At 50.1% G+C, this 22,019-nt stretch overlaps 1 protein-coding gene across 8 annotated transcripts in view; it reads right to left on the bottom strand.

Annotated features, from left to right (window-relative positions):
- Positions 1 to 22,019, bottom strand: part of LOC144937633 (arf-GAP with Rho-GAP domain, ANK repeat and PH domain-containing protein 1-like) — an 86,573-nt gene that overhangs the window by 13,062 nt on the left and 51,492 nt on the right. For 4 of the 8 annotated variants that reach the window (XM_078864987.1, XM_078864988.1, XM_078864989.1 and 1 more), the window contains exons 3-18: positions 19,521 to 19,603; positions 15,673 to 15,773; positions 14,861 to 15,005; positions 12,149 to 12,291; positions 10,868 to 10,937; positions 9,362 to 9,485; positions 7,610 to 7,839; positions 6,282 to 6,388; positions 4,371 to 4,570; positions 3,556 to 3,641; positions 2,905 to 3,087; positions 2,308 to 2,482; positions 1,899 to 2,030; positions 1,557 to 1,701; positions 928 to 1,039; positions 293 to 536 (exon numbers count right to left, since the gene is read on the bottom strand). In XM_078864987.1, the coding sequence (XP_078721113.1) occupies positions 293 to 536; positions 928 to 1,039; positions 1,557 to 1,701; positions 1,899 to 2,030; positions 2,308 to 2,482; positions 2,905 to 3,087; positions 3,556 to 3,641; positions 4,371 to 4,570; positions 6,282 to 6,388; positions 7,610 to 7,839; positions 9,362 to 9,485; positions 10,868 to 10,937; positions 12,149 to 12,291; positions 14,861 to 15,005; positions 15,673 to 15,773; positions 19,521 to 19,603 (2,280 nt within the window). Of the gene's footprint in view, positions 1 to 292; positions 537 to 927; positions 1,040 to 1,556; positions 1,702 to 1,898; positions 2,031 to 2,307; positions 2,483 to 2,904; positions 3,088 to 3,555; positions 3,642 to 4,370; positions 4,571 to 6,281; positions 6,389 to 7,609; positions 7,840 to 9,361; positions 9,486 to 10,867; positions 10,938 to 12,148; positions 12,292 to 14,860; positions 15,006 to 15,672; positions 15,774 to 19,520; positions 19,604 to 19,973; positions 20,258 to 20,604; positions 20,897 to 22,019 lie in introns of those variants that run through there. The other 4 variants (XM_078864994.1, XM_078864995.1, XM_078864990.1 and 1 more) reach the window with 4 other exon arrangements.

Below are 22,019 nucleotides of genomic sequence, written 5' to 3'. Positions count from 1 at the left end.
AAAAAAATCACCGACACCAACGCTGTGTGCAAAAATCCCAGTAGGATGCAAGTCAAACAACCAACAACAACCACAAGACAACTTAGATTAAGGCCATCAGTCCAACTCCGCACCACAACAAACAAACATGGCTAAACCAATACACTTTTCGAAATCACCAATCAATTGATCAATGATGATGATGATGGTGATGATGATGATAGCGATGATGGTGGTGATGGCGATAATTGCGGTGATGGCGACGGTGGTTGGTGATGAACCGTTTTGCGCGACCGGGGCAGCGAGCGCTCACCCAGCTCCTGGAGCTTGTTGAGCTGCAGCGTCTCGACGGGCGATGGCCGCAGCGGCGCCAGCGCCGTCGTCTTTCCGTCGCCGAGCGTGGGCTCAGCGCGGAAGTGCAGGCAGGGGCCGGCGAGCGCCAGCCAGCCCTGACGAGCCTCGCGAGCGCAGCCATCCCGCAGGCTGGCGCGGCCCACGCGCTCCAAGCCCAGTGGCATGAGCCCGCCGGAGCCCAGCTCCGCCGCCGAAACGAACGCCTGCTCGCGACACGCACGGCGACTCTCCGTGTTGACGACGCTACATCGTGCGTGTGTGTGTATATATTTACCAACTATGATTTTTATTTCATATTTTACCAGGTAAGGCCTGAGACTGGCCACAGGGCGAGGGAGGCACAAAGAGGGACGGTAGAGACTGGGGGCGTAGAGGATGGGATGGGACGGAGTAGTAGGATGTCAACTCATTGCACTTGAGAGCATGGTATAATAACGTGCGACTGAAACCAAAGTTCAAATCCAGGATCGGTTAGCCTCTCCGACCCTGGCCATCTGGCCATCTCAGGGGGGTGGGCGGTCTGTCTGACGGTGCCACGGGAGGCCCCGGGGGCCCCGGGAAGGACTTCACTCGGCCGGGCCTGGGGCGACGAACCTGCATGACGGCCGTGCTCCACTCCTTGTTCATCTCCTCGCTGTCCGTGCCGAAGAGGTAGACCTTCTCGGAGTCGCCCTGCCGCGCGTACAGCTCCATCGTGTACGGGAACCTGCAGGGCAGACCGGCCGTGGGGCGCGCAAAGCTCGACACCACTGCGCGCACGCACGAGTTCCGCAACGTTTTCCAACCGTGCGTTTTGTCCTCGGAAGGATTTAACCGGTGGTAATCGCGTTACCGCTGGAGCCGCGTAAAGAGTCGAGATGACGTCACGCGTAATGACGTCACGTGGGGGGGGGGTTGAGGCATGCGCATGGCATATGACGTCAGCTCCTCGGTCGAGAAAGCTTATCCAGTTGGTGCCTGGTTTTCGATCGAGGTGTTTTCAGTAACCCTTTGACCAATTTGGCCAGTTTCCAAAACGAGCAATAGCAACAAAACCGAACACTCAAAATTAGATAGAGTTTGATCACATTGACGAGGCGCACAACCTTAGCTGCAGGGCATCACTGGCTCTCTCAGTATTCTCTTTCAGGAGCCTCCTGCATCGGGACATTCTAAGGGCAATCGGCGAACGGGCGACCTGAACGGAAGTGGCACCCGCCGTGCCCGGGTCGTCGCTGGCTCACCCGTGCCGCACGTCCGAGTCGGGGGAGGTGAGCGCGAGGCAGCTCAGGGTCTGAAGGTCGATCTTGCCGCTGGGCGCCACGCTGCGGTCGCTGTCGAAGTAGCTCAGGACCCCGGCCTCGAGGACGCAGCGCCGGCGGCTGAAGTCTGCGCGCGCGCCGACGACACGGCACGGGAAACGCGTCACGACCGTCACAAAGAGCGCTTGAACGTCCACTGCGAAGCGGACGGCGCGCACTCCTTGTGCTAAGCAGGGTGGTCACCTGGGTGGTTCGAACCGCGAAACAGTCTCCAAACGAGCGGCGAAACGCCGGCTCGCGGCCACCGGCCCCCAGTTTCCTCACCGTCCCTGGCGCGCGGCTCCGTCACGGCCTTGCTGGAAGTCGACGCCTTGTGCAGGTATCCCGTGCAGAAGGGAGTCCCGGAGGTGTGCGCGATGGAGCGGTTGCCAACGACGGGCTCCGGCTTGTTCGTGTCTGCAGGGCGGCAGGGGGCAGCGCGCAAACACTAAGTCAACAATGGCAGTAGCTGAGAGGAGGCGTGTGCCCAGCTAAGCGGGATTATAACACCCGTGACAAAACCATCAGCAGTATATATATATAGATTTACAGGTTTCCCGGCCGGGCGTGGGGTTGGCCACCCACCTCCTAGTGTGGCGGGCCGACCTTCATAGGTGCTTGCTAACAGCACTTGCCCCAAAAGTCCGTTAAGGCTATACGGGTGATCTTTGTCTTTGTCTGTGTGCGTGCGCACCCAGGTTACGGTTGTGCAGCAGCATCTGCAGCTGGAGCTTCTGGCCGGCCTGCTCGGCCAGGAGGAGCGGGTCGTCGTCCGGGCTGCACCCCGGAGCGCCGGTGACGTCGGCGCCGCAGAACACCAGCGCCATGCTCTCCAGCACTTCCGAGGTCACCACCGCCGAGCACAGCGCCTGCGGGCCCGCCACGCGTCAAACCCACAGAGGTCCCGTCGCGGCGAGTTCACAGGTCACCGGCCTTGATGCTCGTGCAGGCAACTTGGATATCGGGCTACGTGGTGGGCAGCAGAGGGCAGTGATAATGATGATGATCATCATTATCACTGGTGAACAGCAGAAGGCAGTGATGATGATTTGAATGATCATCATCATCATCACCGCCCTCTGCTGCCCACCTCTTTATCATCATATAATCATCATTGATTTATTTAAATGTCATTATTCTCAGCAATCTATTACCCTCTGCTCTTGGAAGTCTAAGGTCAATGACACCGTTAAATATATTAAATAGTTGTACGATGACGACGACGGAGCAGGTGATCGTCAAGCAATCTCGGCCACGTTCCACTTGGCTCTGTGGAGCGAGCTCCGCTCACCCGGTTGAGCTCGGCCTGGTCCCCGAAGAACTCGTGGTAGCGCCGGTATTTCCCGCTGCGGTACTTGGCGACGACGAATTCCCGGCGCTCATTGGGCATCGAGGCGGGGTCGATCTCCTCGCTGGGAGGGACGTTCGCAGCCCAGAACTCGTTCACCCGCTCGTTCCCGATTTGGACAAAGAGCTGTGGTGGCACAGCGCAGCGGCGGGGGCAGGGAACAATGTTTTTACACTTTTCAAACGAAGTCGACACAGTATTGATGAGTTGGTAAGCCTGAACATTTGTTGGTGCACACGCGTGTGAGTCAGGTCCATCACGCACGCGAGCAGAGCACGCACACTAAGCTCTTTGGAATAACAATTTACAGTCCGTTGCAAAACTGGCTCAGACTCGAGGATGGATATGCTCTGTCCGTTCGTCTGTCTAGAAAATTCTTGGAGCAGGATAAAGATAAATTCAATACCTAACCAAATTTTAAATATTTTTTTACATGATGTTTTTTTTTGTGTGTGCGGTAAATTATAACCCTTCTAAAGTATACATATAATTGACATAATCGATCAAGTCAGTCACGATCGCTTCCATGTATGAGAAACAGAACAATACGGTGAAGATTATTACAAAATCAAGTTAGAAGACAACCACGCTTGCCTCGATCAAATCGTCCGTCCAGATCTTCTTGTCCATTTTGAGGCTCCGCACCTTGGAGATGTTAGGCCCCAAGGCTCGGTGCTGGCCTGCGGGAGGAGAGAGGGGCAGGTGCACTGTCAGGCAACTCCACTTCCAATAGTGCTGCTCACCTTGAACAGCGGGCAGGGGGTTGTAATGAATACACACGACGCTTATTTAACATTAAATATCAATATATCCATAATCATTAATGAATATATATAACAGGCAACATTTCGGGCAATGGACCTTCTTCTTTGCGCATCCTAAATAATGTATTTAGCCTTGCTCTAAAGAGGAGCAGAGGTAGATTAGTTCATACACTGCGCTACGAATCCGGCGACCCGGGTTCGATTCCATTTGATTCCTGACCAAGCAAAGCATCAGCGGTGAGTGACGTCCCAAACAGTACTGTAACCTCCCCCACCGCCCCTCCGATCAGGTGACAACAATCCTCCAGTTTAATCAGGTTGTTCTAGCTTTAATGTTACAATGATGGTCGCTCTTCCACCGTCATTAAGCAGTCACCTGAACCTTCAGATTACATCAGAATCTTTATTTATACTCGAGGAATCCGATGAGCTATGAAGCTCTTTTTCACGGATGTCAAGTATGGGCGGGTTAGAAAGTCCATTTAATAACAATGCTCCATCGAACTGCCGGAGGGGCTGAATCACTCAACCGATGATACGTCACAAAACCAAACATCGCCCTCCACCGCTGCCCCCCTGCCCCTCACAGCTGCATGATTCCTCGCGCGATCGCAACGCCTCTCCGCTGCCCGCGCGCGTGCTCACCCGCGCACAGCTTGCAGATGACGACGCACAGGTTGATGGAGGCCCACGCGGGCTTGGCGGCGCCGCAGTCGGCGCAGAGGCGGTTTGCCGGGAGGGCCCAGATGCGGTCGGCGATGTCGTGGGTCGACAGGGCCTCGGCGGTGCTCTCGCGCAGCGCCTCCATCCACTCCTCCTTGTCCGCCTCCACGTCCACCGTGAAGCTACGTCGGTACCATCGCGTCACGTTTCTGTTAGTCGGTCTGCTCTTGCGAATGAGGTCAGGGGATTGTTAGCGTCTGCCGTGAATCAGGCGGCGTGCGGTGTATAACGACTGTCACCAGGTTGGCCGCGAGATTTCGAACCGTAAACTTCTGCGAAGAGTGGCAAACGCGTGACTGCGAGGCTATGTGACCGCACAAACCATATAAATAAATGTATTGACTCTGTGGAATTACAAATGTATCTATATATAAAACAGCTTCATATGCAATCATTTGTAAGCGAGCTGAGACCATCAACCCTCTACACTCGAGAACTCGGTTTAATCTCGGTGCTAAGCGTTTACGTAGAGGCTGATCGTTGTTAAAAAAAAGATCCGTCGGGGTCATGTCCCGAATAGCCACAGCGTGTTGTGCTCTAGGTGTCACTGTGGTGGCGAGATGTTATCTCCCTCGCCTGGTATACAAGAGGTCGTGGGTTCGATTCCGACCATGACGCCTGTATATGGGAGTTTTCGTGTTTCTCTCCCCGTGGCCGTGTGGATTATTCCCTCCACATTTAGAAACATGCGTTTAGAGTATTGGGCTCCTATAAATTTACACATGATAAGCCACTTCATTGGGCTATCATTTGTGGCCAGGTCGCTTCTGAAAAAGAGCTATGTAGCTCAGTGGGTCTTATCTATTAAAAAAAAAAAATTTTAGTTTAGTATCAAATCATCTGTAAGAAAGATATTGTTTCCCGCACCTCCGGTACAAACAGATGGACAACACCAACTAATTTACGTCCCGGTGGTGTACGCCCGTAATCCAGCACTGTGGAGCCAGCGAGGGTTGGCGGATCATCTCACAAATGTTGTGAAACTCCCTTCCTGTGAGCACCGAGGTGCTACGCCCTGGCTCTCCAGGAGAAGGCAGTACAGCAAGTGGACTAATCGCCATCTGATTCCGCCTGTTCGGGGACAGAGTGTTGCCCGCTCGCACGCGTGAGTTTACTCCGGGTGCTCCGGTTACCTCCCCACATGTGTAATAAACAACCACCATTAATTGTACATGCATATGTACGTTGAACTTCTTTCGCACCGTACGTAGCCAACCGTGCTGATCGGAGGTGCGGAATTTTTTAAAAAACTTCTTACGTAATTGGCTGAAAACATCTTGAAATATAAAACCCAACGCAGCAGCAGAACCCTCCTGAAAAAGAAGTACATTTGGTAGTGACACCATTCTTATCGCAGGAGGCTATCACAAAGGGATGCAGTCTGCGGGGGTGGCGATGTTGCTAAGTAGCCCTCCCCGATTACAACAAAACACGTCAGCACACTTGTCAAGAAAATAGTGGCCTGAAATGGAAAAGTAGATAAGAGGAGACGTTTCAGCAGTTGCTCTTCCTCACAGCATATACAGAAGCCAGAGAAGTTGGATTGCTACCCACTTGGGTCATTTGCAACAACAGCAATTTTCGAATGCTTGCGAACGCAGCCTAATCTTTTACGAATAAACGGCAAGGAACCTGTAACGGCCAATGTGAACGTAAAGCAGCAGACAGGCGCGCATTTTTAGCAAACACACGCCGCAGAGTATTGACGAGGGCGGCTGCTGGGCCCGAAACACAAACGTACGTATGTACGCCGAACTTCTTTCGCGCTGTACACAATCCAACCGCAAACAAGCGGCGAACCGCGCTAACTACTCGGCCGTGAGCGAGACTCACATGAAGGTCTTGTAGGGCGTGGTGAGCTCGAAGGAACGCCGATCGACGTCTTTGACCGTCGCCACGTTCATGTCGATCGCCGTGATGCCCACCCCCGTGTGGAAGTCCTGTTGCAAGGGAAAAGCGGGCAGCGTATGCCCGCGATCTTTTAGCCGTGAGCGGAAAGGAGGATTTGCCCAGATGAGGGCCTTCCTTACGCCATGCCGGTGTAAGACAGGATTTTGACGGCCGTAGAATTCTGAATCCAGGGGCTTAGAATACGATGTATTATTTGAAACCTGTGGTACTTTAACCGCTCGGCCTAATTCCGACCACGGAGGTAGAGAACCCTAACCCTCATTTTGACCCCAAGGGTAGGTGGGCGGAAAGCATATTTTTGCAACAGAATTTGTACCTTGGGGTTAAAATAACAAGTAACATTTTGGCCCCAGGGTCTAAAATAATATTATCTCACACCGGTCGTGGGGGATATTTGAGCATATTTGTTGAAGGTGGGTGGCTTAAACGTGAAAGCATCTAACAGTGCAACAATGGAATCTGGTGCAATGCCCTCTGCTGGCTCTCATGTAGTCCCGCAAAAGCCTGTTTCGTGCAAGGCGGCCGGTCATCCAAGCACTGCCCTAACCCTAATCCCGCCTAGCTATCAGGATCTGACGACAGCGGGAAACATTGCAGGTTATTTGGTCATGGGCCGGTCTTGTTCATATTGAGCTCTCCGTGTCCTGTCGTGATATCACTGGGACCTCTCACAAAGTGGCGGCGCATCAACCCGTGTAGCAGAGGAAGGCCCGCCGAAGGCGATGTCACAGAACTACTTCTGGCCATCCCTTCAAGCGGTCTCCATAATGCATCACGTCCTTGGTTATCCACGGATGAAAGCCACCTTGCAGTGGTATCCCAAATGTTCTAAATCCATCCTATTGTCTGCATTTTTTGGCGCGCAAATGCGGGTACTGTTGAAGAGACAGCAAATTCACTCCATCGTCCGTGTCGATTTGCTGATCACCGTGCAGATATCAGGAGTTATTTGTTGCGGATAACAGGATCTGGCTAGCGGCGCCCCCCCCCCCCTTCATGTCGACGCTAAAACAAGAGAAGTCACACTCAAATTATTATTGACGTAAAACATATTTCCACGACAAACACGGCCCGTTTCCGCTGTCGCCCAAGTGACCGCATCGTTGTTTTCGTCGCAGCGTGTCATTGTTTTGTCGTTCCCGAGTTTATTTTTTCGCGCGACTTCCCCCCCCCATCCCCAGCGCCACCGGTGGGGACAGCTGCGCCGATCCTCTAGGGGGGGCGGCGGGGGGGCGGGGGACGGGACTCGCCTGCCGGTTCTTGTAGAGCCACGTCCTCTCTCCGGCTACGGCCACGAAGAGGGCCTGGCGGCAACCCTTGAGCTCCAGGAAGCCGGAGCGCTCGCACGGTGGCGGCCGGTAGGGCGACGTCGCCACGGGGGACGCGGCGGAGACGGAGGGCGGCGCGGGCGACGCCGCCCCGAGTTCTCGGCGCTCGCGGGCCGCCCTCTGCAGCACCGACACCCACTCGCACTTCTCAGCTGTGACGCGCATGCAGGCAAGCACGCACCAACGCACGCACCAACGCACGCACCAGCGCACACACGGATGGACGCACCAACACACGGGCACACACACACAGAGCAGACAGGCCACGCACGCGCACGCACACAAACGCACGAGCAGGAGCAATATATTAAACCCCAATATTTGTATTGACAAAGGTCACCATTTGTGACCGCTTCATCACAGGCAAAATCGTAAGGAGTCATCCGGTGGTCATGATCACGGTGCATGCATCAACTAACATGTCTAATATTTAGCTTATTCTCAGTTCATATTCGTTGTACGCAATTACCTCATGGAAACCTGCAACCATTTTTTAGATAAGAGAAGGCAGCACAGCATCAGGTTCTTTCATCTATTTGTACGAAACTGAGGATTTTTTTTCCACTCGACTGTATGGGTTTTCTCCTTGCACCCTGATTTCCTTACACATTACCGAACATCATAGGATAGAACCCTCCCGGATAAAGACAGGGCATCACAATTATATTCTGCTCGGGATTAATTTCACACGTAGTCTTTCACAACCAATGTTACGATTCATAGTTACCTCTGGGTTAGGTCATCGTGCAGGTACAATGCAAATGTTCAGACACACCCTCCACCACCCGACAGAGGCAATCAAATCAAAGTTTTGTCACGTGGTCAAAGTTGTCTCGTGGTCAAAGTTTTCACGTGGACAAAATACGTCAATAGATTCCTTTTTTTATATCAAAACCCCTGGAATGGTAAAAAGCAACAAAAAAATTGACAAACATAATATAGTATTCTGGCGAATTGCCCGATGATGCTGGATGCAATTACCAGCGAAACGTCGTACTCAAATTGTAAATGTTGTGGTTTCACGCTTCAACACACCGGTGGGCTAAAGCAGTGAACTATTTGTCTTTTGTCAACGTGACACTTTTTTACTGATTGGCCGTGTCGGGTGGTGGAGGGTTACGACACATTTTTAAATAACGCGATCTAAACCCAAAAACGTTGATTATGAATAAAATGTCTTGCTTTTTAACATTCTGGTTTGCTGAGAAAAAAACACCAAACGACAATTAACGACAGTTTAACGTGAGATGCCGTGCCTCCGCTGGTCTCAAGAACACGCGTTTTGAGTATTTGGCGGCTAGAAAATCCCACGTGATAAGCCACTTCGGTGAGCTATCATTTATGGCCAGGCCCTCTTCTGAAAAAGAGCAATGCAGCTCACTGGGCCTTAACTGGTAAAATAACAATAGTGTAATCATTAAGTTTAATAGGTGCGGCGTAGCTGTGTTGCCCGATGTGGTGTACATCACGGCAAGGAGTACGCTCTTTAGTAAGGCTGTGCACCGCTTGCCTGCCTGTCTGCCTGTCTGCCTGCCTGCCCAGTTTCACATCGCGCACACAGGCTCCAAAGTGCGAGAGGCGATGTCAGGTCAGCCGCGGCGCCGTGCCAACGCTGCCGCCAACGACCCCGAGGGCCCAAAACGGCCGACCCCGGACCTCCGATCGGGCACTTGCCTTCCGTGTCGGCCCGGAAGGTGAACGTCCGGTGAGGCGTGCGCACTTCGAACTTGGCGTCGGACGACGTGGAGTCCACCCGGAGGATGGCGGAAATGTGGATCACGCCCTTGGAGTAAACTTCCTGGAGCATGCAGCCAAGCACGGGCCGCGAGAACGCGCGGTTTGCATGATGTATTTTGAATTTATTTCGCATCGTACGTAGCCAACCGTGCTCATCGGAGGTGCATTGCAACAATTAAGGCGTGGAAAGATTCCTCTTCTACTGGGGGGTGCGGTAAATTGCCACCATTCAGGGTTGTCATTCGATTCGACAATGATTTTTGTTTTTAAAACATCGCCGTGAACGGTCAGCGCCTCTAGTGGCCGCAGAAGTGATGATGAGGAGACCAGGATTGCAAGAGTGAGCTGGGGAAATAGTCTACAGTGGGGGGAGGCGGGGCAATGATTGTTATGAATAATCCTAATTGAGTAACATGCATATAATTTACAAATGTGGCAAATTTAGACCCTGACGCCACCACACAAGGGTCTGCTCTTGCGAATGAGGTCAGGCGATTGTTAGCGTCTGCCGTGAATCAGGCGGCGTGCGGTGTATAACGACTGTTACCAGTTTCAATTTAAAGCTTTCGTGACTGCAGGGATTCATCTTCTTGGTTCTTTCGGTAAAGTCACGTAGAATGGAAACAATAAAAATAAAACATAACAAAAAAATTCTCACGACGTTTCGGCCACAACGCAAGCAGCCGTCCTCAGGTGGAGAACAGAGTCATTCAGACTCTGTCTCCTCGACAGACCTGTTCTTCACCTGAGGACGGCTGCTTGCGTTGTGGCCGAAACGTCGTGAGAATTTTTTAATTATGTTTTATTTTTATTATTTTATTATTTCCATTCTACGTGACTTTACCGAAAGAACCAAGAAGACTGTTACCAGGTTGGCCGCGAGATTTCGAACCGTAAACTTCCGCGTCGAGTGGCGAACGCGTGACAGCGAGGCTATGTGACCGCACAAACCATATAAATACATCTACTGACTCTGTGGAATTACAAATATATCTATATATAAAACAGCTTCATATGCAATCATTTGTAAGCGAGCTGAGACCATCAACCCTCTACACCCGAGAATTAGATTTAATCGCGGGGCAAAAGGCACCCAGAATCGAACCCACGGCGTCAGTGGTATCAGCGCAGTGTCTCCCGACTTCTGAGACACCAAGCCACCTCTAAGTTCCGCACACACTAAGGAATATGCACAAGGGATGAGGAAGTAAAGCGAGTTTGATGAACTTGCACCTGCCTGCACGGCATCACATTTGTCAACTCCGAGTCACCTCTTCATTAATCGGGTGGAGGGAATCCAGCAAGTAATTTGCTCTTGCCAGTATCTGCGTGTTCTGGGTTTGAAGCTAGTCAGTGAAAACATTTTTACATTTAAACATCGGCCACTTCCAATGCACCGTCTATAAATGTTTTGAATGCAGCGGCGATGTTGCAGCGTCTCACCTTCTCGTTGTTGTAGTACGTCAGGTAATCGCCCTCGAACTTGACCCAGCGCCGCTGGAATCGGTATCCACTGTGAAATAACAGCGAGGGAAGAATTGCCGAGCAGTGTGAAGTCGCCGGCTGACGACAACAGCTTTAGTTTATTTTGTTTCACCAGGTTAGAACTCCTAAGAGGTCGGGAAAGTCTCAATCTGCGAAAGGTGACCTCGAGAGGTGACCTTGAGAGGTGACCTCGGTCACCAAAACGACGACCTCGAGTAAAACCAAATAAAAGACCGCGAGAAAAAATTCAAAGCGAAATCAGAGTGCACCGACCGCATTGCGGGAGATGTGAAAACAATTTACCTCACGAATATTTACCGATATTCAACAAGATGGCGGGTCTTGTTCAATGTTGATATTAATTTCAAAACATTCACAGTAACATGCTGCGAGAGAAAGCGTTGCGCACATTTAAGGTAATCATTGCACATTGAGGTAAACCGGCCAGGGTATATATAAACAAAGACAAAGATCCCCCGTGTAGCTTTAACAGACTGTTGGGGCAAGTGCTGTTAGCGAGCGCCTATGAAGGCCGGCATGGCACACGAGGGGGTCGGTGGCCAGCACCACGCCCGGCCGCCTTTCTCTCCCTAGTGGCGATGTTTACACACCGCACCAGGTACTCATTTGAAGCTGAGTCGACCTAGGGAAGACCCAGGACCGGTTCAGATAATCGTCACCGGTGTTGGCCGTGATCGGGAATCGAACTCGGGCTGCTGGGTTCTTAGTGCAGTGCGCTCACCGCTGCACCGCCGCTCCTCTACAACAACAACGACGACAACGAAAACAAGGTAGGTAAAAATAAAAATAAATTATAAAAATATTAATAGAAATAAAATAATAAATCACGACGTTTCGGAGCCAACACAAGTCTCCGTCATCAGGTGGGACCGTCACAGCTAAATTTACTGATACAGTAAATTCATCAGGTGGGACCGTCACAGCTAAATTTACTGATACAGTAAATTTAGCTGTGACGGTCCCACCTGATGAATTTGATACCTAATGAATTTGATACAGTAAATTTAGCTGTGACGGTCCCACCTGATGACGGAGACTTGTGTTGCCTCCGAAACGTCGTGATTTATTATTTTATTTCTATTAATATTTATTATTATTTATTTTGTTATTTTTACCTACGTGACTTTACCGAAAAAAACCTAAGAGTATGAATCCTTGCAGTCACGAAAGCTTCAAATCTAGAACCACAACACAAGCACGTTGTTGAGCGGCACTCACGATCCGGGCGGCTGCTTGTCGAGCCAGCCGGCCTTGGAGAGCGGCACGGGGCCGGCAAGGTCCGGCGCCGAGAAATGGAACCAGCCGGCGCTGCCGCTATTCGGCACGCGGAAGCACGGGGACGACCCGGCCGTGCCGTTTCCCTGCGAGCAGCCAAACAAAATACCAACAAACAAAAACCGTTGGGGTGACGCGGACCGAGGTCACCGAGGCACAAATATAACGGGACACATCACGGGCGGGAGAACATCTGAGGATGCCAGAAGAGGGGAGAACTGAATGTGAAGGAGTTGCCTTGAGCGCAGCGTTATTATTACGCAACTGACCCAAGGTCAGGACTTTTAATGTGCAGGAAAGACTTGCAGATTTCCCTGGACAGCTACGTCCGAGCGGAATAAGCAAAGAATGAGGGAGAGGAATTAACCGGTCCCCATTGACAAGCATGCGTGCGGGCTGACATCGGCTCCATGTACAGTGTTCCCTTTTTGTTCGCGAACTTGCTATCCGCCATTTTTGGCTATCCGCGAATCGCATCTAGAACTCTACACGACTGCATCGAGAGAAAGAAAAAGTAAGTGATGAGATGAAGTGTTAACGTACGTATGTGCATTGAACTTCTTTCGCGATATATATGAACCTTATGGCGGTACCCCGGGGTACCATAGTACCCGGCAGAGGTGTGGACTCGAGTCATGTGACTTGGACTCGAGTCAGACTCGAGTCATGAATTTGATGACTTGCGACTCGACTTGGACTTGCATAACAATGACTTTGTCCCACCTATGAGATGTGGACTCGAGTCATGTGACTTGGACTCGAGTCAGACTCGAGTCATGAATTTGATGACTTGCGACTCGACTTGGACTTGCATAACAATGACTTTGTCCCACCTCTGGTACCCGGGCTCTCATATAATGTCCGTGATGCAGTAATTTTTAGTCTGTTGATGGTCGGCGATGCGGCCATCGACTTATCTCGACGAGCTGTACACGATGCACCGCTACGGTGCGTACGAGCGTTCAGGGTTTCGGCGCAATCGTCCTCGCTGCGTTTCGACATCGCGGATTGGCACTGATTTCGGATTGATTGGTACCCCAGTCGCGGAGTTAAGTACACCCCTGGAAAAAATAGTGTCCCAGAAATAAAATATTTAATTGCCTCGGCCATTTTGTATTATATGGTACCCCGGGGTACTGGCTCAAGGATCATCTAGCCAACCGTGCTAATTGGAGGTGCGGGGGAAGGAAAACAAACTAAAAAGTAGTTACGTGATATCTACTTCCACGGGCCGTTCTCTAACACAGGGCAGTGCACCGAAGCTCTACGAGAGCTCGCAATGGACACTTCATCTCATGACACAACACCGAAGGCACCACTGGAATACAAGTACAATACGAAATAACAACTTCGCGAAAATCACCGCAACGAAATGTTTAATACTTCAAAAGGAAATTCGGAACACTCCCTCCTCCCCCTCACTCCCTGGTAGGCCCACGCACAGGCCAAGTGCTTGCTCACTCGACCGTGAAGCACTCACTTAGCGCGCGTCTCTCTCTGCCCCCGGTGGCAACAGATTTCTTGGGCGTTTGGGCCCGCGTAAAAGCTACATTTCGTGCTCAACAGACCGCATAAACGAGGCTCTTGCTCTTGTGCGCCGTGTACCCTTTCGCGCGACGGTAGTAACACAGGAAACTCTCGCTGAGTCACCAAGTCCTGATTCCGCGGGTGAGCAGTTCTGATCGGGATGTTTGGCCAATTTGCTTCAAAGCTATTTACGCGTGGGAGGAATTTTTATTTTTTACTTCCAGACGCAACCCACGGCCACATACAAGAGAGACGAACACCGATGGCACACGCGGCAGCCTACTCGGTGAGCTGTCCCTGCATAGGTGCAATCTGGAGGGGGCACCGTGAGCTTGCGCATCGTGGAGGCACCATCACCGTGTGATTAACCAGTGCCAGCCAAAAAACCCGGTTAAGACGCAACCCATGTTAAAAGGTCCTTCTGGTCGCAAATGGGCGATTGAACGGAATTACACAACTTAACGCGGGCGGGTTAGATGCGGAGATGGAGTGAGTGGTTTAATGCGCCATGCCATCTCGCTGTGCAAGAACGTTCAGAAACGATAAAAAGCCCCGCAGCCCGCTTCATAGGCAACGCGACAAAATTTAGGCAGCTTCACAGTCGAAATTTCAAAATCCTCTGAATACACACCAGGCATCATGTGGATCTCATGATCTATAGTTCTCGAAAACACGGCCCATTGATGAAACACGTCGATGGCTTGACAAGCGTGCAAGCGGGTTGCAGCCAACACCATCATCCCAGTGTGAATGAAGTCGGGTTCGTCTCTGACGACGTGCGACACCACCGCAGCATTTCCGGAGCATTGCTCCCTCATCAAGACAGGTGGACAAATGATTTGTGTGTGACGTCGTCCTAACTTGTTTATATGCTATCCACACGTATAAAACAAACTGAGTGAATTTAATCATGATTACCCACACCTACATCTTTAAAGCTACAGAGTGTGCAGGACGTGCAACTGCATCTGGCCCCATGGGCCGGGCGGGGCGGGGGGGGGGTTCAGGCGCCGTGGGAAATTGGACAGGAGGCCCGATTTCGTTCCGAGCTACTAGGCCCATGGCAACCACGCGATGGTACCGGCCACAAACTCGCATTGACGTCACGCTCCCCGTTTGCGTGCTCACCTGAACGCCCGTCTCCCCGTCGGAGGCGCCGCCCCGGTGTCGCGGTGAGCCGGGGAGGTGGTCGTCGGACAGGGAGAGGAGCGACTGAGTGTCGCTACGCACGGACAGGTGCGACGGGGAGCGGTCAGGCAGGCCCAGCCACGTCCTGTTCCACAGAGGAGTTACAGTTCACCGTGGCCATTATCACTCTTATCGTCGTCGTCATTCCCATCACAATAATTGTGACCATTGTGACCATGGTCATTGCAATCATCTTCATTGCCGCCAATGTCTATGGCACCACCATAATCATCATGGTCACTCTCGTCAAATACAATCAACGTCGGCCTAAAACCTTTTCATGTTCATCATTGTCATGAAGGTCCTTGGGATGTGATGATCACTCACACCCCCTACAAAGCGAGTTGATAAATATCACGAAGCAGGATCACGATTCTGGTATCGTCCCCCCATCATCCATGTCAGCATGAACATCATCATCATCATCGTTAATTACATTTATGCTCACTTTGTATGCAATGATTCATCCCCCCAAAATGGAGTTCATCAATCACGTGTACAGGCACACGCTATTACATTACAGTACAGAGCAATGCGTCATCACAAATCTGCTCATGACGTAACCGGCAAGCACATGCTTAGTTGCCTTATGCTGCCTGCCACAAAAACACAAAAGAGGAACCCTCATGCGCGGTGGAGTTTTGACAGCTGCGCGGCTCGGCATTGGTCTCTGGAGGAGCCGGATGGAGGCCAGCTTGTGTGGACTTGGTAGAGGGAAATCGATGGAGGTTGCGTGCGTTCGCCCTCCTTACTTGCTGTCGTCGTCGGCATCCTGAACCTCGTCGTCGCTGAACAAGCTGTCGCCCTGCCGCTCCTTCCTCCGCCTGTTCCCCGGTCGCATCATTGCCTTTTCCTGGGCCAGAGGTTACACGAGTTGCGCATTGACCGACGGATTCGGCAAAACATTTTTTAAGTATTCTTAGGTTTTTTTCGGTAAAGTCACGTAGGTAAAAAATTAAAATTAATGAAAGTAAAATAAAAAATAAAAATAAAATCACGACGTTTCGGAGGCAACACAAGCTTCCGTCTTCAGGTGGAACCGTCACAGCACGATAGCTGTATCAAGTGAGAGAAATTCTAAGAAACAGTTTTTGTAAATATACTGATTGAGGGTGGGAGGAGCCAAGGTAGGCCCTGAATATTATTTTTGTGAGGTTCTGTGCGGCTGAAGCACGCTGTTAGGAATGAGCCTTTGTTGTGTAAACTAGGTGCAGATGATGTATTACACACTGGGCTACTGGTGGGCACTAAATATGGTAACGCAGCCCCAATCTTTCACAATGAAGAATCCTATTATATGCACGTGGATTTTTTTCCAATCATCTGTAACTTATAGTGGATAATCTAGTCGCCCTGAGGTGGAAGCAATTTCATCTTATTGAAGGGATTCGGCTCATGCGGTGTTCAGCAAAGGTCTCTTTATTGATGAGCCACAGGCAATGCACACGGTCATACAGCAGGTAACACACACGCCAGCAACTCCACACTCAGAACTCCCCTCTGCTCTCCCTACCTCTGCTTTAATTGCCTCAGCGGCATCGAATCTACTCCGAATCAGGACCTAAACGCCAGAAAAGGAGGCTCAAGCCAAATCCCCACGAAACAACAGCCACTGCGTTTCATCTTGACTCTCTAAAAGTGACCTTCTGCGGCAACACCATGCGACACTGCCCCACGCCAACCAATCTCGGAGTGAAGCTGGACCGTACGCTAACGTTCCACGTTCCACCTGAAAAAAAGGTAGCCGCCAAGACCAAAACAAGGGGTCAACCTGGTCCAGAAACTGTCAAACACAAACTGGGGAGCATCAGCACCCTGAGTGCTACGGACATCGACGGTGGCCCTCGTGTATTCTGTAGCCGAGTACTGTGCCAATCCGCTGCTGGATGAAGGCCTCCCCCAAGCTGTGTCGGTCAAGAGAAGTGTCTTGGTTTTGGGGAGCCCCGAATGACCGGTTCAAATATCACCCCATCGCTTGATGTTAGATACGGTCCGGTGAAAAAAACTCACGTTTGCCAGGGTTCACGGCACAAGCAAACGGAGGACAATATACATCGTGGACTATACTGTTTAACATGTAGGAAGCTTTCGCGACCGATATTATCCATAATAGAGGGTTTTGGGTTAGGTCGCATAAATATAAATGTGTCGTTAAACCCGCCACCAATTAGTAAGGTTTGTCACGTAAACAGAACGTGGCCAATTCGTTACTAGCACAGCACACCGGTGCGTTGGAGATTAAATCCACAACATTTACAATTTGAGTACAACGTTTCGCCAATAATTACAACTAGCGTCATCAGGCTCCTGTTTCGTTCTTAAAAATCCTCCTGTTTCGTTATTTAACGACACATTTAAATGTACGCAGATCTAACCCAAAAACAACCTCTATTATGGGGAATATACTACGATTGAAAATGTCATAATACGTCCCCTGTTTATCTTTTATCGAGGACAGTCCGAATGAACCTCAATATACTGTTTCAGTTGGGGTTCCTCGGTTGGGATGTTTGACTGAATCAATTTACGAGCGTTTATCCTGTGGGAAGAAACTGGAGTAGCCAAAGGATAAAAAAAACAATGCATGGAAGGACCAAGCTCTAAAAGCTCCGTACGGATAGATTCAACAGAGCGATTCAATAATTAATTACAAAACCGCGATTTCACGGCCAAATTTCAGTCCCAGCCTACAACACCTGATGGGGTGCCGGTTAACATCTCACCACCGGGGAGCGCCGCCATGGCTAGATGCTAGCTACCTCGTCTGGTAAGCAGGAGGTCGTGGGTTCGATCCCGACCCTGACGCTTGCTGTATATTTGGAGTTTGCGTGTTTCTCTCCCCGTGATCTCGTGGATTTTTCTTCGGGTCTCCCGGTTTTTCCCTCAACATTTATAAACATTTCTTTGGAGTATTTGGCTGTTATAAACTTCCACGTGATAAGCCCCTTTGTTGAGCTAACAATTGTGGCCAGGTCGCTTCTGAAAAAGCGCTACGTAGAGTTATATAGCTCAGTGAGGCCTTACCTGCTAAAAAACAAACTTATATTTACAGGCAGTCACCCATCCAAGCATTAAGCCAGACTCAGCGCTGCTTAGTTTCTGATATCGGGAACATTCGGGGCGAATTAGTCACGACAGTTATTCGAGCATACTTTGAAAAATACTTGGATCAAAATATATATTTTACCTTCCATCTTTTTTGACGATTGTTGCCGCGTGAAGGAGTTGTTTTCAATTGAAGTTTGTTTTCGTTGATTATTATTTTCTTCATTCTAAACGTCTGTGCTCAATAACTCTACGGTTTCCAGGAAATCCAAAAGCGAGTTGTGACTGGGAAATGTGTTGTCGGCTAAGTGGCGGTTATTAGTTTAAAATAATCCGGCAAACCTTCCCCAAGAAACACGCAATTCACAAAGCTCACAAATAACTGCGACTGTCTGTATGGACTCTGGGAGGAAAGTAAGGGGAGACCGAATATGAAGTGAGAATTTTTGTCAATCAACTGACTTGGCACATAGGAAATGATGTCATCGGCTGCAAAACTTGTGGGCGACCTCAAAATGTAAAAAAAACTAAAACAGGTCGGCTTATTTAATTTCTACAAAACACTAGAAAATAATGTCTCTAAAAAAAACCAACGATTTGGTTAAACGAACGATATCATGATGATCTATGAATATAATAGTATCAAGAGTGTTTTCTCACGTTTGTTTGGTTGTCAATAATATACGTGCAACATTTATGAGGGGGCAGGGGGAGGGTGGAAATAAGGAAGCGCTTTGCACTTCGAAGAATGTTTCAAAACTTTAACATGAATGACAACGTGATCACCTTGTGACGGAAACCATTATGAATCATTTATGAATCATCCGTCTGTCCAACAGGCGAGTATAATTTGCCATGAACTCATCGCTTACAGTTTTTTTTGTATCACACGGTGATGCCATTTTTGTGAGCACACTGGGACACGAACCCCGTGTGTACGTCATGCCGCCCTTAATGCGAAGCCGTTGGCTGACACCATCCACTTGCTACACTTGATAAACCAGTTTAATTATGGGCGGCTTGGAACGTGGGATTCGAACTAAGGGCTCAGCGATGCTGGCTCAGCATTGTGACCTGTCCATAACCGAGTCACCTCCTGGTGAAACTTTTAATTGGGACAGCGAAGCATTTATAGCTGCATTTGTGTCTTGTACTCTAATATATTTATTGGCATGTGCAGGTTTCTTATTCTGTCTTCTGTTCCCGTAAACTGAGACCATAAACAAACCAACACACGAGAACCAATTCCTGACGTCGGCCCAGATTCAAACCCAGAATCTCAGGGAGTTTCTTTTTACTCAGCATGTCTGAAATGGCACGAGTTCCCCAGGCTGCATGGCCGTCACGAAACAACAAAAACCCCACGAAACAAAACGCTGCATTAAACTTTTCTATTCTTTTCATGACTAGGAAAACCTGAAGGTAAATCCGTGGGACCTCAAATTCCAACATGCGGTGGCGAAATTTGGAATCGAACAGCACGGTGAGAGCAAGCAAAACAAACACCAAAAACCATGGGTAAAAGCGCGCGGGCCAAATCGACGCATCGACTCACCGGTGCAGGGAGGAGATCATGTTTGGGAGACGGAGAGTTGAAGAGACGCTCTTCCGAGGAGGCCCTCACTCTGCCCGCCCGAGCTGGGGGGGGGGGGGGTCACGGAGAAGGGAAAGGTCACGTGACACGGCGTGGGAGAGATGTGGGCCTCAAGAGCCCAGGGCGTGCTAGCGCTGCCGTCCAATAATTTGGCATCTTGCGATGGCCGTGTTGATAAATGAGGATATGTAAATTGGGAGGCAACCCATTGAAGATGGCATGGCAACGCCACGCATTTCTCTGCCCTAATTAAAATCTGCGTCACGCAATCAATGGATCCCCACGGACAAACGCACTGACGTAAACATTTTTCAGTTTCTCAATTAAACCCATATCGTGTACGTGGTATGTGTGTAGGCATCTGCAACTGAATGGAAGGAATTCCCGTAATGTACTTATTATTGTATAACAAACCCGTGAATGTAACTTGCATTAAGTGACGCAGGAGGGGTTCAAATATCGCTCGGGTTCTGCAGTGGAAAACACAATCTGGCGCCTTCTGAGCCGCGCCAGGCTGGCCCCAGTGCGGCTCGGTTGTGCAGTGGAAAAGAGGCACGACAGTTGTGCCTGAGACTAGGATGTTGGCAATAACTTGAGTTTTATGTGAGCTCACAGTGTTTACAAGGCTGCACAATGCTGACAGCAAACGCAGGATGAAAACCAGACAGGAGCGGCTTAAAGCCTCTCAAGCGTAACAAACTAATAAACGTTGAGGTTTTTTTTATAAACCCAGCTCCTTGTAAATTACATCAACAACAAGTGGGGCGCGATGACACTTGTTGCGGTAACTGGTTGCAAAAAAACTGCCAGTCTGAAAAACCCAAAAAAACAATTACAAAAGAATTCCCAGACTGTCCCCGCTCCGTCGCTCCGCGCACACAGCTGAAATATTTAACACGTGCGTGGAATGAAAAAAGAATAAACGACGGGGAATCTCGCATCGCAAACAATTTGAATGTTTTTCTCAACCGCTGGAATTAGGCTAACCGAGACGGAAAGGAATGTGCCCCTTAAGCGGGGGGCTCAAGGTAAGGAACGCCGCTACCGCAGAGTAAAAACGCTCTCCCCCGCTCGACAATCGTGAACGCAGATAGAGCCAGCCGAGACGCGGGCCTGCGGAGGCACCGCTGAGCGCGCACGTTGCCAGCGTTCCGCGCTGGCACCGACGACCGCAAACGCAACCCCGGGGAGACGTGGCAGACAGATGCACCGCACGCCGACGAAATTCTGCGGACACAGCTGCTCGCCCAATGGTGGCGGCCTGCAAGCACCAGCCTAAGCAGTTGGCGCAGCTATCGAGTGTGCAGGCGGTGCGACGGTCACGGGGAGGGGGGGGGGAGCCGAGGCGCTGGGCTGGGCTGCAAAGAACGGGAAAGGCGAATTGGGTTGGGAGGACACCGATTTAACTCCTTGCATGTGTCAACCATGAGAAGCCACTGCCATAGGATCACACAGAGCCCCCCCCCCCATATACTCAGTTGTGATTAAAATGGGTTATCCGATAACAGTAATTATTATGGTTCTTTAGGTGAATAAATTATCCTCCAGGTATTAGTTCCTCCATAATAGGTTTTTTGGGTTAGATCGCGTAAATATATAGATGTGTCGTTAAACTCGCTACCACCCGACACAGCCAACTAGTAAGGGTTGTCACGTCAACAGAACGTGCCAATTCGTCACTAGTACAGCACACCGGTGTGTTGGAGAGCCAAGCCACAACTTTTACAATCTGAGTACGACGTTTCGGCAGTAATTACAACTAGCTTCATCAGGCGACAGCCAGATTTGTGGAGAAGTCCACCTGTTTCAATTACATTACTTCCTGCTATTTGCTGCTCATCTGTGTGGGTGTGCCGATGGCATCATGTCACCTATACAAGGAGGACATTTTCACTTCAGAAGTAAATTTCTGGAAATTGCCCAATGATGCTGGTTTGAAATATCAGTGGAACGTCGTAGCTGATTGTTAAACGTTGCAGATTGTTCAACAAACGGTGATCTGCTGAAGTACTCATTTGAGGCTGAGTCGACCTAGGGGAGGCCCAGGACCAGTTCAGATAATCGTCACTGGTGTTGACGGTGAGCGGGAATCGAACCCGCGTCGTCGGGTTCATAGCGCAGCTCGCTAACCACTGCACTCCCGCTCACCATCGAGATAAGCCAAGGCACACTTGAGCAGATGGTGCACAGCACAAGATGCCTCGGTGGTCAGTTAAAGTCAAGAGGCACGTCTGTGCTCGTGTTTGCTTGAAGACAGACGGCAGTTTGGCCACAAAAGACCCACAACCCACATGTCAATTCCATGACCTATTTAAATCATCTGTAAACAATAGCTTTTAAAAAATATATACCCATTTACTTCAAGTGCAATCTTGACTTAAAGCTTTCGTGACTGCAGGAATTCATATTCTTGGGTCTTTCGGTAAAGTCACGTAGATAGGTTCAAATAAAATAATTTAA

The sequence above is a fragment of the Lampetra fluviatilis genome, chromosome 19, assembly GCF_964198595.1.
Source record: "Lampetra fluviatilis chromosome 19, kcLamFluv1.1, whole genome shotgun sequence".
NCBI classification, from domain to species: Eukaryota; Metazoa; Chordata; class Hyperoartia; order Petromyzontiformes; family Petromyzontidae; genus Lampetra; species Lampetra fluviatilis.
This window is presented reverse-complemented; position numbering and strand designations above follow the sequence as displayed.